The sequence below is a fragment of the Salvelinus fontinalis genome, chromosome 13 (genome assembly GCF_029448725.1).
Source record: "Salvelinus fontinalis isolate EN_2023a chromosome 13, ASM2944872v1, whole genome shotgun sequence".
Lineage (NCBI taxonomy): Eukaryota > Metazoa > Chordata > Actinopteri > Salmoniformes > Salmonidae > Salvelinus > Salvelinus fontinalis.
Genome location: NC_074677.1, coordinates 11915911 through 11931932, shown reverse-complemented (window position 1 = coordinate 11931932; position 16022 = coordinate 11915911). Strand labels below are relative to the sequence as shown.

Sequence of the window (16022 nt, the reverse complement as noted above, 5' to 3'; positions counted from 1 at the left end):
CCCGACATCAAAGTCCAGTGTTTACCTGGAATCATGTCAGCTTTATATATTCATGACATTTCTATCTGCAAGGTTCCACAACGTTTTGCCTATTGAACGTCCATACTTTCAAAGCAGCAGCAATTGTCAACTACATTTTCCAAAATGTAAAATGTTTGGACATGCAATAGGCCATTGGCTAATGATCGGTTCCTTCAAAATGAAATGAAAAACAGGTACAATATTTTCATAATGAAGCATTATTCTTATTCTTGTTGTTATATTGTAGTGTTTACAGTATAATTTGTATGATGCATGCTTATATTATTAAACAGCTTAGATGTGACCATATTTGATACCTTGCGCACCTCCTCCTACCTCCTATTGTAACTTCATAGCTTCTGGCTATTTTGCCATCGTATCAGCCTACTTCCCAAACGCATCATAACCACGGCAAATTGTGAGTCATAACAAAAACATTTCCCAGCAGCTATTGTACGCATACAATACTGTCAGGTCTTGTTCCAAATCATACTGAAAAAAATACTTGCGTCCAGCTGATATGAAAAAGTGAAAATTAATAGTTTTCCCTATGTGCCCTCTCTATCGTGTGGACTCCTGAAATAATTGCTGCGCTCAGAAATTCACTTGGCTTTTAAAATGGTCACACAGTCAAACTCCCGACACCATTTTGAGCCGCACATATACCAAAATCCGATCTGCTGCTACATGAGTAGAAAAAATGTATAGCCAGGAAAAGGGGTCGGCTGCGTTTCCTCTGCACTCGCTCTCAGCCCATGTCACATTTTATAATGCATCCTTGAGATCCAAGGCCGTTGCTCCGGCGATTACATTGTTACACACTTATGTCTGGTTTTATTTGCCAATGGACCACAGCGACCTATGGCTTGGAACGTGTAGCCTAGTCTTACACATTTGTAATATTTTACAACATGCATGTCCATTACATTTTTTATATATGCATAGCAAATATATATATATATATATTTACATTATCAGGCAGGACACGTCTGTCTCCAAGACTATGAACACGTTATGATATCAAACTCACCAAATGTCCAAGGGAATTTATTATCGTGGAGCACCTCGTCTTTAATTTTATGCTGAGTCCGGAGTCACTGATTTCCCTTGTTCAATGCTGGCGGTTTTCTCCAAGGTTTGCTTCGGTGGTTTCTCATAAGCGGCGTTGGTAACATCGACATCCACACAAAGTGGGGGGATGGGAATATCGAGAGAGAATGAGGGGTAACGGAGGGGGGCAGTAAAACCTTGCAAACACAAGGGGAGGACCTTTTTCTCCTACGTGACTGTCAAACAGGGACCAATTCAGAAGTCTCACTACCTCACACATCTATCCATCTATCATCAAGTTCACTGGAGTTGGAAATATAGGCTACATTTATTAAGAAAAATGATGACATGATCCTTTATTAAACTTATTCTGATTTATGTGTTCTCACATCTCTGTATTTTGGTCCTGTTTAATGTGTGTGCAGCAGTGGGAAAGATACATTTTCAAAGAGGACCGCTTGAATCCCTTATAGAATGATCATGACAGCAGGGAGGTTTTCATATAAGAAAAAATGAAAATCAAACTGGAGATTTATGGCAGATGACAGAATAGAATAGAATATTTTTGCTTTGCAAAACGTACTAGGCATCCCTGCCTTCTTATCTCTGTTGTGTTTTTGCTATTGCCATGTCAATCATGATGTATGTATATAATAGCAGCATTATCTGTCATTCAGGAAAGATGGGTCTTTTTTAGTAACAAAAAAAAATATATATACTGTATATTGGTTTTTTTAGGGGGGGGGGCTTGCCTGTTTTGCATGTTATTTTGGCATCACATCAGTTTGCAAACAATGTAAAAAAATATATATACACTACCTTTCAAACGTTTGGGGTCACGTAGAAATGTCCTTGTTTTTGAAAGAAAAGCACATTTTTGGTCCATTAAAATAACATCAAATTGATCAGAAATACAGTGTAGACATTGTTAATGTTTGAAATGACTATTGTAGTTGGAAACGGCTGATTTTTATGGAATATCTACAAAGGTGTACAGAGGCCCATTATCAGCAACCATCACTCCTGTGTTCCAATGGCACGTTGTGTTAGCTAATCTAAGTTTATCATTATAGAAGGCTAATGCATCATTAGAAAACCCTTTTGCAATTATGTTAGCACAGCTGAAAACTGTTGTTCTGATTAAAGAAGCAATAAAACTGGCCTTCTTTAAACTAGTTGAGTATCTGGAGCGTCAACATTTGTGGGTTTGATTACAGGCTCAAAATGGCCAGAAACAAATAACTTTCTTCTGAAACTTGTCAGTCTATTCTTGTTCTGAGAAATTAAGGCTATTCAATGCGAGAAATTGCCAAAAAACTGAAGATCTCATACAACGCTGTGTACTACTCACAGAACAGAACAGCACAAACTGTCTCTAACCAGAATAGAAAGAGGAGTGGGAGGCCCCGGTACACAACTGTGCTAGAGTACAAGTACATTAGAGTGTCTAGTTTGAGAAACAGACGCCTCACAAGTCCTCAACTGGAAGCTTCATTAAATAGTACCCGCAAAAAAATACTTTTCTTTCAAAAACAAGGACAATTCTAAGGCACCCCAAACTTTTGAACGGTAGTGTATATAATTGAGTTGATAAAGCCACATACAAACAGTCTCTTTTTTGTTTTCTTGGGTAAGGCAGCTCCAAAATGCAGGTGTTTCAGCCTAGCTCAGTGCTTTCTGTGGTGGTGAGGCAAGCCAGCAGAAAATACGGAGTGTTGCGGCGTGATTGGCTCAGTGTTCTGTCACTCATGGGGACACTACGTCACCACCAAGTCTAAGGGTAGAGATAGAAAATTCTAGCGCCTTGGGTGCTGCCATAGAGTTACATTATAAGTTTGCATCCAAGAAAGCTCAAGGTCATTGGCCACAGATAAAATTACGCCAAATCACGTTATATGTACAGTAACAAAAAAATACAATTATAACATAACTCAAACGGAAGGAATTTGCATTTTGGCGCATTCCAGACTGATCATGTCAACATCATACTTTCAAAATTTTAGCTAGCAGTCATCATCAATAATAAAGTTGACAATCTACTGGGAAATCCTTTTTAATCCTTGTCATATGAAGAGAAATAATGAAGAGAAATTATAAAACATATCGGTGCACATCGGCCATTCGACATAAACATTATACAACAAGTTGGAAATCGCAAAATCAACAATGAGTGGTTTAGAAGGAATCAGTCACAGTGGCTAACGTTAACTGCATGCATTGCAGCGCAACCACTAGCCTGCTGTTCAGTGGAGTGGCTGTGTGGTCCCAAATCTGGGATTAAGGGGCTCTTTTCCAAGTTTAAAATTATAAACATTCAACATTGGCCATGCTGTCAGTGAAGCATGCTTTGTGTCGCGCTCAAAACAACTGTTAACTCGGAACACTCGAAAACTTGACTTGGAGATATGTATACTGTAGCTAAGAAAGTAATACTGTGTATGCTGTGTAGTAAGATGTTAGTAGCCCATGTGCCTCACCCTAATAATTTGGTCTATTTACCCCTCTTAATTTCGCCTACTGTTCTGACTTGGTCATGCACATGTAGCCTATAACCTGTTTTAGAGAAATGTAATAAAAAAATATTGCAAGAGCTTTCATTGTCTGCTTAGTCAAACTATCATACGTCATTGATCTTCGGGCTCCCGAACGGCGCAGTGGTCTAAGGCACTGCATCTCAGTGCAAGAGGCTTCACTACAGTCCCTGGTTCCAATCCAGGCTGTATCACATCCAGCTGTGATTGGGAGTCCTATAGGGTGGAGCACAATTGGCCCAGCGTCGTCTGGGTTTGGCCGGGCTAGGCCGTCATTGTAAATAGGAATTTGTTCTTAACTAATTTGCCTAGTTAAATAAAGCTTAAATTATAATTGCCCTTTATTTATCATATGGTTCTGACTTGGTGTACAGGGAGAATACTGTAAGAACAGCCCATGTACTGAATTCAGTCGCTGTACATTTCAAAAGTGCTAAACAAATAGTTATATTGACTATGTCCATTCTAGCTCGCCCATTAATGTCTTAATCAAAATTAATCAATTGCCTCATCTGCTTGTCGTCCCCTTATGCCATAGTTTGTACATCTCAATTGTCATTAGAAACCACATTTGTTTAAGCAAATCAGCCATATCAGCTATGTTTTTTTTTAAAGGCAGTAAATGAGGCTGAATTAACTGTTTCGCTGCCAGACAAGGCTCCATTGATAGCCAGGTGTAGCAATGGTAAGATGTTGGGACTGCTGTTGGGACAGCTTTATGTAGGCCCTAGCAGTTTGTGGGCACCGTTTGTCACTGTTATAGTGCAATTAATGTATTGTTTAGTGTTGTGTAGTGGCTTCACAGGCATGATTCCCACTTGTTTTTTTCCCCCCCACCAAGATTTACATGCTAAAATCGCCACTGAATAGCAGTAACATGTTTCGTATGCTAGTTTGACTGAGTTTTATAGAATCAGATTAACATTGCAAGTCAATATTAAACAAAATTCTAAACAATTTTTTTATGCAACCAAGCACCTCCAAAATTCTGCTACAGTATTTGCTTATCTCAACTAAATAAAGATTCCAATGATAGCCTTAACCATGTTGCTCCAAAAACCTGACCGCAGCCCCAAAAAGTTATCAATAGGTTTTAAAGGGCCAAAACATGCAACAGATTTTAGGGGCAAGAGTCAGAGGTAAATTTATTTTACAAAAGTTCAATCAGGAAGGCTGATCTGAATACTCGTTTAACTTCATCCAGTAAGCATACCATCATTCACTTTGTTTCCTATTCTTCAGGCTTAGTGGGAATGAATACAAAAATATGATCAGCATGGCGTCTTGTTTCTTCTCCTCTTTCCTATAAGCCAAGTGAGGAATGTCGTACATCTATTTACCTTATAGCCTATAAGCATGGCACAATAATGCACATTCCTCACGCTTGCTGTTTAACCAATGGGCTCACGTTTGCAACTATCGGTTTCCTCACTCACAACCAATGGCAGTAAATCGTGGGATGTATTTATGTAAACTCTCCCATGTTCTCTCACTTGCTCTTTTTCAGCAACAATTTTCAACAACCATCCACCTCCCCACCACCACCAGCTATAATACCCTTAAGGCCAGTCATAGGAACTCCTTTCCCCAAAGGACAGCAGACTCTCTGTCACATCATCTGACCATTCCCCAAACTATTTAATAAAATGTCATATTGCATTCCGTCTTTGTTGTTCTTTCAGTTAAGCCTGTACTCGATTGTCCTGAAGAAAAACACTCCAGACAAAGAATCTCCAATCCAAAATTAAATCTAGAATTGGCTTCCTATTTCACAACAAAGCCTCCTTCACTCATGCTGCCAAACATACCCTCGTAAAACTGACTATCCTACCGATTCTTGACTTCGGCAATGTCATTTACAAAATAGCCTCCATCACTCTACTCAGCAAACTGGATGTAGTCCATCACAGTGCCATCCGTCTTGTAACCAAAGCCCCATATACTCCCCACCAGTGCGACCTGTATGCTCTCGTTGGCTGGCCCTCATTACATATTCGTCGCCAAACCCACTGGCTTCAGGTCATCTATAAGTCTTTTTTCGGTAAAGCCCCGCCTTATCTCAGCTCACTGGTCACCATAGCAACACCCACCCGTACGTAGCACACGCTCCAGCAGGTATATTTCACTGGTCATCCCCAAAGCCAACACTTCTTTTGGCCTCCTTTCCTTCCAGTTCTCTGCTTCCAATGACTGGAACGAATTGCAAAAATCACTGAAGCTGGAGTCTTATATTTCCCTCTCTAACTTTAAGCATCAGCTGTCAGAGCAGCTTACCGATCACTGTACCTGTACACAGCCAATCTGTAAATAGCACCCCCAACTACCTCATCCCCATATTGCTATTTATCCTCTTGCTCTTTTGCACAACAGTATCTCTACTTGCACATCATCATCTACACATCTATCACTCCAGTGTTAATGCTAAATTGTAATTATTTCGCCTCTATGGTCTATTTATTGCCTTACCTCCCTACTCTTCTACATTTGCACACACTGTACATAGACTTTTCTATTGTGTTATTGTTTATGTGGAACTCTGCTTTGCTTTATCTTGGCCAGGTCGCAGTTGTAAAGGAGAACTTGTTCTCAACTGGCCTACCTGGTTAAATAAAGGTGAAATAAAAAAAGATTATCTTATGCCAAAACAAATGCTGAGTGCCAACAAAGCACAAACATATTCAAACAGAAACACTAATACAATATTATAACATGTTATAACTCTCTGTTAGGCTTTTACAACATATTATAGATTATGGAGATGTACTGTTACTGGGCCTGATGATGTGCATGTTTGCACTGAATTGGATAAATCAAAGTTATCTTAGCTGGTTTGGTGTAAAGTAGTGATGTGAGGTGAGCTAGCAGCAGGAAAGTGGAGAGCACAGTCTTCTGAAATCGAACGACATTTGCAGACCCTGCAGTCTAATTCCACTTGTATAAGTAAAGGGATAGGCCTGTGCTGTTCACAGAATTACTTTACTTGAGCATGCTTTCCTAGAAGCCAAATAATTGCTTGCTGTCATAATAATGTCCTAACAGGTGAGAGCTGTGGCATAATGTCATATCTAGTTATTTTGCAAGTTGGCTGGTGTTTTACCAAGCAATTTAGCTGAACCACACATTGGTTTGTGTCATCGGGATTGTTGAGATAACTGTTGAGACACTAGATGTCATGAATGTTATTGACATATGATATATGTTATGTAGCCCCTTATGACAGAGGACTCTAAATAAGTGCTACCACCAAGCTTTTAAAACAGCTAGACGTTGGTGTGATTTCAGGCAGGGCAGGCCAGTGGATAGGGTTTAAAAAAGGGTTGTTCTTCTGGAAAGGTGGAGTAAGTCTAAAAACACTTACACTCTAAACATTGTGCTTCTGTGTCAGTCACCACCAAGTACCATTGACCTCCGATTGAGTACTAGTCCCAGTATCCTACAGAGCACACTAGTAGAGAAATGTGTGTATTTCAGAATGGCTACAAGTTCAGATTTCAGAGGTCCTCAGGTTTGCTGGGCTATGGTGAATGTTGAGGGACTGTCATTTGATGTCATGGAACGCAGTGGGTCACTGCTGACTTTTCTGACCATGATCTCCAATAAAAATACACAGCGTGTGGTACTGATAGGGGTAGAAATAGTGCCATCTAGTGGCAACAGAGTGTAAGTGTACAGAGAGTATAAATAGAGTCCCTTATGTTGAAGGTCAAACCTTGAGAGGAATCCAGCATTCCCACAGTCACAATACAATGGCCAACATTCAGTCCCAGGCAGCAGTATGTCATCAGAACATCTGGCTAGCAGTTTTTACCCACTAGGATACGCTTCATGACTCACACATGGTGAAAATAGAAACGGATCATCACCAAGCAGGGTTGGGGTCAATTCCATTTAAATTCCAGTCAATTCAGACAACGCTGGACCCCCCATAACAGATCAGAAGCCCCCCCAAACGAATTTAAATATCAATGTGAGGCCCAAACCCACAATTGCCAAAGATATCGACATCAGGCACCCCCATGACATTTTAGGCTCCCCAAGAGTCAATGTATAATAAGAACCCTGTGGCTAAGTAAGCATCGCTACTGTCTTCCTGAAACCTGAAGTAGGGCTATTGTTAGACACAGACTCAGCACTGCATTGGCTTTTTTGGGTCAGTGGTATTACTGGTGCTTCTAGAGGACGTTGTGGTGTTGTGGTGTGGTGTGGGTTCGAATCTTGGTTCTGCCATGGCAGGGATGGACCACATTTACAGATGCATTAATTGTTAAATATTACAGTGTGATTAGTAATAATGCATCTATAAACAGCTAATGTGTATATATATACTTCTATAAATACAGTTATTGATATTGTTTATCTGACCTTGAAAACAATGATATCCTCATTGGCTATATCCAGATCATTCTAACCATCTCAAACTCAAACTCTCTATTTAATACACTGACCTGAGGCAGTGACCATGATACAGGCACCCGAAATGAGGTCATCATTATACCTCCATGGGATTTGCTCACTTGGAGGGAACAGAGTCTTCTAGTAAGGTTTAAAATAGAGCCAGGGTGATTCCTTAGTGAATCAATCTAATATACCTTGACATTTCTGCTGGGTTCACTTCAAATAATTGACTTATTTCTTAGCAGACCCACATGTGTGCTTATAAAAGTGCTTGGGCAGCTTTCATAACAATGTTACAACAGTAACTCAAGTATGCTCAGGTCAACGGTGCACCTGAGTTAAAACAGGAATCAGAAACGGACAGGCCATTGGGCATTTTGGGCAAATGGCAGATGGGCTGGTCCATCTTTAGCCCAGTCGATTGGTTAAAAAAAATTGTTTGACCTAGAATTAACCTTATTTGGATAATAATGGGTGTCTAAAGAAAAAAATGTGGCAGTGTGTTAGAAATGCCCCAAACAATTTCTGGTATCAGTCTGTCCCTGACAGGAAGGTTCTCCTGAGTTACCCAAAGAAAACTATAACAGTTAGCTAATTCTCATGGTGTTATTTGAATGCAGGGATTAAGGTGTTTGAGTGTGTTATGCCTTTTTCACTATGTGCTATCAACACATGCAGTAGTCCAAGAAGCCCAATTCCTAAAGACAGATGTCAACACATATTGGACAACTGCATGTGTTGACATATGCAGTTGTCCAATAACCCCAGTTCCTAAAAACAGGTGACAACATGTGCAAAATACACTGCTCAAAAAAATAAAGGGAACACTTAAACAACACAATGTAACTCCAAGTCAATCACACTTCTGTGAAATCAAACTGTCCACTTAGGAAGCAACACTGATTGTCAATAAATTTCACATGCTGTTGTGCAAATGGAATAGACAAAAGGTGGAAATTATAGGCAATTAGCAAGACACCCCCCAAAACAGGAGTGATTCTGCAGGTGGTGACCACAGACCACTTCTCAGTTCCTATGCTTCCTGGCTGATGTTTTGGTCACTTTTGAATGCTGGCGGTGCTCTCACTCTAGTGGTAGCATGAGACGGAGTCTACAACCCACACAAGTGGCTCAGGTAGTGCAGTTCATCCAGGATGGCACATCAATGCGAACTGTGGCAAAAAGGTTTGCTGTGTCTGTCAGCGTAGTGTCCAGAGCATGCAGGCGCTACCAGGAGACAGGCCAGTACATCAGGAGACGTGGAGGAGGCCGTAGAAGGGATTCAACCCAGCAGCAGGACCGGTACCTCCACCTTAGTGCAAGGAGGTGCACTGCCAGAGCCCTGCAAAATGACCTCCAGCAGGCCACAAATGTGCATGTGTCTGCTCAAACGGTCAGAAACAAACTCCATGAGGGTGGTATGAGGGCCCGACGTCCACAGGTGGGGGTTGTGCTTACAGCCCAACACCGTGCAGGACGTTTGGCATTTGCCAGAGAACACCAAGATTGGCAAATTCGCCACTGGCGCCCTGTGCTCTTCACAGATGAAAGCAGGTTCACACTGAGCACATGAGCACATGTGACAGACGTGACAGAGTCTGGAGACGCCGTGGAGAACGTTCTGCTGCCTGCAACATCCTCCAGCATGACCGGTTTGGCGATGGGTCAGTCATGGTGTGGTGTGGCATTTCTTTGTGGGGCCGCACAGCCCTCCATGTGCTCGCCAGAGGTAGCCTGACTGCCATTAGGTACCGAGATGAGATCCTCAAACCCCTTGTGAGACCATATGCTGACACATGCACATTTGTGGCCTGCTGGAGGTCATTTTGCAGGGCTCTGGCAGTGCACCTCCTTGCACTAAGGCGGAGGTACCGGTCCTGCTGCTGGGTTGTTGCCCTTCTACGGCCTCCTCCACGTCTCCTGATGTACTGGCCTGTCTCCTGGTAGCGCCTGCATGCTCTGGACACTACGCTGACAGACACAGCAAACCTTTTTGCCACAGTTCGCATTGATGTGCCATCCTGGATGAACTGCACTACCTGAGCCACTTGTGTGGGTTGTAGACTCCGTCTCATGCTACCACTAGAGTGAGAGCACCGGCAGCATTCAAAAGTGACCAAAACATCAGCCAGGAAGCATAGGAACTGAGAAGTGGTCTGTGGTCACCACCTGCAGAATCACTCCTGTTTTGGGGGGTGTCTTGCTAATTGCCTATAATTTCCACCTTTTGTCTATTCCATTTGCACAACAGCATGTGAAATTTATTGACAATCAGTGTTGCTTCCTAAGTGGACAGTTTGATTTCACAGAAGTGTGATTGACTTGGAGTTACATTGTGTTGTTTAAGTGTTCCCTTTATTTTTTTGAGCAGTGTATAAAGAAAGGCAAAGCAGAGACAATTTAGTAAATAGTGGAGGAATAAGAGGAGTTGGGGAAGGAGACGGGAAGTGAAAACATTCCAGCCAGAGAGGGAAGCAGAAGATAAATCAGGAGAGAAGGTGTGGCCAATCCAGGCCCACTAATCCCAAGTGATCTAGTTCAGCCCCATTCTCCGCCTCTCGCTATCAGATTAGAAGTGTGGGCCAGAATAAAAATAAAGGCACCGTAAAGGCATCTCTCTGTCTCTCTTTAGACGACTCCTCAAACAAGAACAAACACTTGACAAACATAAAACATACACCCCTGGCACAAACACGCTTTTGGGTTTCCTCTCTGGATTATTTGGGGTGAGGAATTGTAACATGGACAGATCTCCGACCATACACATAGCTGTGCTGAAGTCAGGCTGGCTCTGGAGACAGAGTGAGTACTGTGGATTCAATGTTTCTCAAATAATGTCATGTTGTAGTCTAACCTCGTGTCTACCTGTTTTGGTCTCAGATATAGCCATAGCCATTGCAGGTACTATCTTTACCAAGTGTAGACTTCAACGGCTAAACATAGCATAAGAAGTTGTGTGGGGCACTAGTATCAGAGAAATATCAGCACTGTAAAGAACACTTTGAAACACAGGTTAAGGCCAGGCACCACAGGCTGGCCTGAACCACAGCCCAGTCCGTGCCACTCTCTCCAAAAACAGTTCTCCCATGTTCTTAAAACTGACTACACTGAAAACAAAATGGAGGACTCTGTTGATGTCATCAAGATCGCTAACAGATTAACCTACAGTACCTACCATTTAGCTTGTTTTGATGAAGCCAATGCACTAAAGGGCATCTTTGCCCTATTTATTGAGTTGCGGTTGCTTGTCAAAACTACTGGATTTTTCAATATGATCAGAATCGTTCTAGAAGATGAATGTTACAACTGTTATGAAATTCCAACCCTTACTCTGCTTGTCCAGCCTGGCCATAATCTAATTAGCTTCCTGTCTGTGTTAGCAAATCAGTGACTCACGCAGAAAGGCCACAAGCCAACCACTGGGGATTCACCCTCCGGAGAAAAACATATACAGATTTACAGCTTCAACAATATAAATACAAAACACTCAAAATGGCTGTAGGTTTACCCATTATAGACCCACTGGCAAGAATGTGTCTTTGAGATTCTTCTTGTAATAAGAAATGCTATATAAATGTAATCTATTATTGTTATTACTACTATTATTATATGCTGAATTGAGACAGAATCATATCTGGCTGACAGTGCATTTCAGTTAATGTGAATAAATAAAAGTATACAAAATGGTCAAAGTCCAAACTGACCATTATGAAAGTGGACATCTTAACCTAACCCCAACTCTACTCCATCCCCCCCCATGCCCTTCCTGCCTCCCGTCAGCATCCATCTTAAAGCGGTGGAAGCTGAATTGGTGTGACCTGTGGATCGATGGGAGCCTGGTCTTCTACAAGACGGACAGCAGGCGAGAATTTGAGCACCGAGTGGGTCTCAAGACCAGCTGTGTGAGCGTCAAGTCTGGCCTGGAGAGTGCAGGTGAGGAGGGAGTGTCTGGAAAGATGGGGATGTTCAATATGACAATGGGTGCTTCCGAAATGGCAATCTATTCCTTAGGCCCAAATATCTGTATTTACCTCCAAAAGATTTTGGCCTTTGCTGTGGACTTATGTGTGTGTAACCCTAGCTGTCTATGTTGTTGTACAGGTCTCTCTCCCCCAGAGAACCACCCAAGTGAGAACATGGTGGTGGTGCAGCTTAGAGATGGCTCCACTGTGATCCTGTGTGCCAACAGTGAGGACGAGGCACTGTGAGTCTATATTATTTCTCTCTCCCTCTCTCACACACACACTCTCTTACAGTGCACACTCTCTCTCAATCCACTTCCTCTCTTTCTCCTTTTGTCATTCTGTTTTTGCAGAGCATGGAAGTTGACAATTATAGAGGCGAGACGAAACCCAGTAAGTAAACCGGTAAACCAGGGTTTCCCAAACTCGGATTCTTAGAGGACATTCTTGTCTTATCGTCTTGTCTTTCCCACTTAGTTCCCGTATGACCCATACGACGACTCGTACCAGTCCGTCCCAATGGACGGCAACAACACCATCTACCTCACCCCTGGATCAGGTAAAGACAACACAACACCCAAGCTCTGAGTCATAATCATTATTGCACACTGTGGCAAAATATTTTGCAACGAAAAATGAAAACAAGTGTTTCTTATTGGACAAGTTCAGGTAGTCCCTCCTTGTTTAAGTCCATTTTCTACTGTTAGGTGCCTAGTGAATACAACTCTGATTTCAGCAAGTCAACAGGGTGACTCTAGCACTCCTTTCCAAGACTCCCTGAAATCAGTTGTTGACATAACTATCCTGGTTACATCAAATCAGAAAAGTCTAATAAAACACACTCGTATATTCACTTATGCTCCCGTAAATACTGTAGTACATCCTATATTCAGCATCCTGTCTCTCCCTCCCTCTCCCTCTCCCAGGTACGCACCACATACTGATCCAGAGAGACCCATACGACGGCATAGGACAGCAGGTGGCACTGGGGCTACTGGCGGGCATGGCGGCGGGTGCTGCCATGCGCTCCTTCCTCTGGATGCCCTTGTTCTTCTGTTGATAGAGAAGGTCTCTGATCTGGACCAGGCTGCTTGCTTGGCGCCCTCCCCCAGTGCGCTAGCTCCATGAGCAGGGAGGCACGGTTGGGAAATGCCCAGGCTGCTGTAGGCCTCATTCCTACAAGTCTTATTATTGTATTTCACACACTATTTTTTTCCTGTTGCAGAATAATAGTGCACGAATGTGTGTGTGTGTTTTAAGTTTTAATGTCCCATGCACACGTACAGTGAAATGCATTTTTGGAAGCTCTAACCACAACAATGCAGTAATCAATAACAATGTAATACTAAAAATAACAACGTATAACAAAAACACACAAGATATAAAAATAAGAAGAACCCGATAAAGTAAGTAAGCATACAATATCAGGGTCATTGTGTTTGTGTGAGCGTGCTTGCATGTGTGAGTGTGTGTTGGCAAATTGTTTTACAGAACAGGTTGATGGTAACATAAATATGTCCTTTATAACATATGCTGTGTGAACTCAACCTATTTAGTAGAAATGCATATGAAACGTATACGGTATGCAACATACAGGATGTATGAAAAACAACATCCAGATGCGCATATTCAGCTGCCTGAGGTTAATGAACCCCCCCCCCCCCCCCCCCCACACACACACACACAGAGAACCATTGACTGCAATTATTTTTAAATAAAAAAATTGAGGTCCAAAAATGTATCACTTTAATTAACCTTAGATCCTGTATTAAAGCTCATGTACAGAATGTAATTCACTATGAGTACAATGCTGCTGTTGTTGTCATATTTAATATAAGTTTTCAAAGCCATGGATATGAGAATTAATATTCAATGACAGTAGAAACCTGTCTGGAGATGGTGTTCCATGACAGACCACAGTCCTTCATATCCGTCTCCACTGTTCACCTACATGTCTCTTTGGGGCACCCACACTTTCTTTCTATAATATAAGAGATAGACAAATATGTATTCAATATGTATAATGTATTACACATCAGTAGTAGCCTACACACTAGTCACTCACAATCTACGTTGATGTCATTTTTCTCCAAAATAATATTCACATGATGGTGAATTTCAGAGAAGCACACCATTAGAGAGACAGAGCTCATGAAACTAACCCATCTCCTACCAACTCACAGTTAGTCTACATTCAGGGGTGAAATTGATGGGGAATGACTGGGAACTGAGTTAGTCTACATTCAGGGGTGAAATTGATGGGGAATGACTGGGAACTGAGTTCCCAAATGAAACTAATTTTAACATCTAAACATTTCTTTAAAAATGAATTCACACTGACACAGAGGGATTAAAAATCATTTAAAAAACCTGCTTGTTCATGTGGTTTTTAGCATCGATTCATAAACCAAGAATCTGAGTCTGACCCTTCCACATCGATGCCTTCCCAGTTCTCACCATAAAAAAAGAAACCTTCCTACAAAATCAAGGGTTGTTTTCCGTTGTTTGAAATGACATTCTCCTTAGTAACACTGTTATTCAAACTGGTTAATCATAATGGGAAGGCTGTTGTAAAGTAGGGCTACAGTAAGCGAAATTATGCACTATAGAAATTATAATAAATGACAATCTCTAAATGATAAGATTACATATTTAGTCATTTTTTTCAATGAAGCTCTCAAATCATGACTAAAGAAAACCCTTGATTTTGCACCTTAAATAATCGTTGATATTCCCTTTTGACGATCAATTGGCATCCAATTATGGTTTCAAAGATTTCATGGTAGGATATACTGACATGTTTCTCTACATGGATTACAATATTATTAAGGTTTAAATGAATGAAAACAACCCCTGAATTTAAGAGGCTATATGGAACTTTTGCCTCTGGCGTGCTCTTGAGCCAAAAGGGGTCCCAAATCGACAGAAATGTTCCAGAAAAAAATGTATAGGCCTTAATGACACTCAGAGGGAACCATTAGCCTATAGCCTTGCTGTAATGTTATGCCATATGAAGAAAAAAATCACATTTTGCTTTCTTTTACCACTTTCCCAGATTGTGTGATGCGGTGTTGGTTGTTTTGAAGATCTTGTATTTTCTTAAGAAATTGTCACTAAACTGCCATATTTTCATACACAAGCCGCGGCATAGGCCTGCCTAGCTGAGATACCCCTAACTTTGTTCTCTTACACCGACATGGAGGCGGAGTTGTTTTTGATGGCGATTTGATAGCTACAACATTGTGTCACCATCACTCAATACTTGTAAAAATTGTGAAAACGCTTTACCTTTACCTATGCTAGTACTGTACAACCGCGGTGCTTCCGCGTGTTGGTGAAATTCATACATTTAATTAAAACTTTAATCGATTATAACCGCCGACTTTTTTGTAATTTGTGTTGCTCAAATGGAGGCGTAACGTCCGTCATGTACTGCTGGCTGGGCTGCAACCTAAACTGAGATTCAACTGGCACATGTGTATTCGCGCTGAGTTGGGCAACCCAAATGCGCTATCCACCCACAGATAGAACAATGAGACAGATATTTCACTGGATGTATAAATATGAAGCATCCGCTTGGCGTTTCTACGGTAGTGAGAGAAAGCCCACTGGCGCGCAGTGGGAGAAGATGGAACGAGATGGATTTTGGCCTACATTCTGCAAATGTTGTCATCGATTAAACATTTGACCTTAATACAGTTTTCTGTTCCCAAAAATATAATTCATTATGAACAGAGTGGACTAATTTTTGTAGACTTCACACACGCGCATTTCACATAGTAGGCGTTCCCTAACAGAAATATGCAGATGAATGCTAGAACGGACCAATAGGTTAATAATTATATAACTGATTAAGTCTTCCTTGTAGAATGTTGACAGATGTATATCATATATTGTATTGTTAAGATGCTAAAACTTCACTTAATAGCTACACTCACCAACACAGGATATCCCTCATGCTGGCCCTGACCAAACTGATACATTGCCCCTCACTATAGTCGCACTTCTCCACGTGGCTAGATTTATAGTGGTCTTCCCCCCTTTTAATTCTCTTATGCTCATC

The 16022-nt window shown here is 41.5% G+C and overlaps 2 protein-coding genes across 4 annotated transcripts in view; one reads left to right on the top strand and one right to left on the bottom strand.

Moving 5' to 3' along the window:
• Positions 1-1250, bottom strand: part of LOC129868094 (protein FAM168A-like) — a 62660-nt gene extending 61410 nt beyond the window's left edge. For 2 of the 3 annotated variants that reach the window (XM_055941728.1, XM_055941729.1), the window contains exon 1: positions 1052-1250. The gene's annotated coding sequence lies outside the window, so the exon portion shown is untranslated. The remainder of the gene's footprint in view (positions 1-1051) is intronic. The other variant, XM_055941730.1, reaches the window with a different exon arrangement.
• An 8963-nt stretch (positions 1251-10213) lies between these two features.
• On the top strand, positions 10214-15312 carry LOC129868097 (pleckstrin homology domain-containing family B member 1-like). The gene is made up of 6 exons (XM_055941734.1): positions 10214-10799; positions 11778-11930; positions 12099-12201; positions 12313-12352; positions 12437-12518; positions 12886-15312. Exons 1-6 carry the CDS (start codon positions 10739-10741, stop codon positions 13017-13019), a joined length of 573 nt encoding a protein of 190 aa, XP_055797709.1. The 5' UTR covers positions 10214-10738; the 3' UTR covers positions 13020-15312.
• The last annotated feature ends 710 nt before the right edge of the window (positions 15313-16022 follow it).

What these genes read in the sequence shown, in the direction of transcription:
- LOC129868097 (XM_055941734.1), top strand. Translation starts at nt 10,739, where the DNA reads ATGGACAGATCTCCGACCATACACATAGCTGTGCTGAAGTCAGGCTGG. An exon ending in GTCTGGCCTGGAGAGTGCAG is followed by an intron (nt 11,931 to 12,098) that starts GTGAGGAGGGAG and finishes GTTGTTGTACAG; the next exon opens with GTCTCTCTCCCCCAGAGAAC. An exon ending in CTACCTCACCCCTGGATCAG is followed by an intron (nt 12,519 to 12,885) that starts GTAAAGACAACA and finishes TCCCTCTCCCAG; the next exon opens with GTACGCACCACATACTGATC.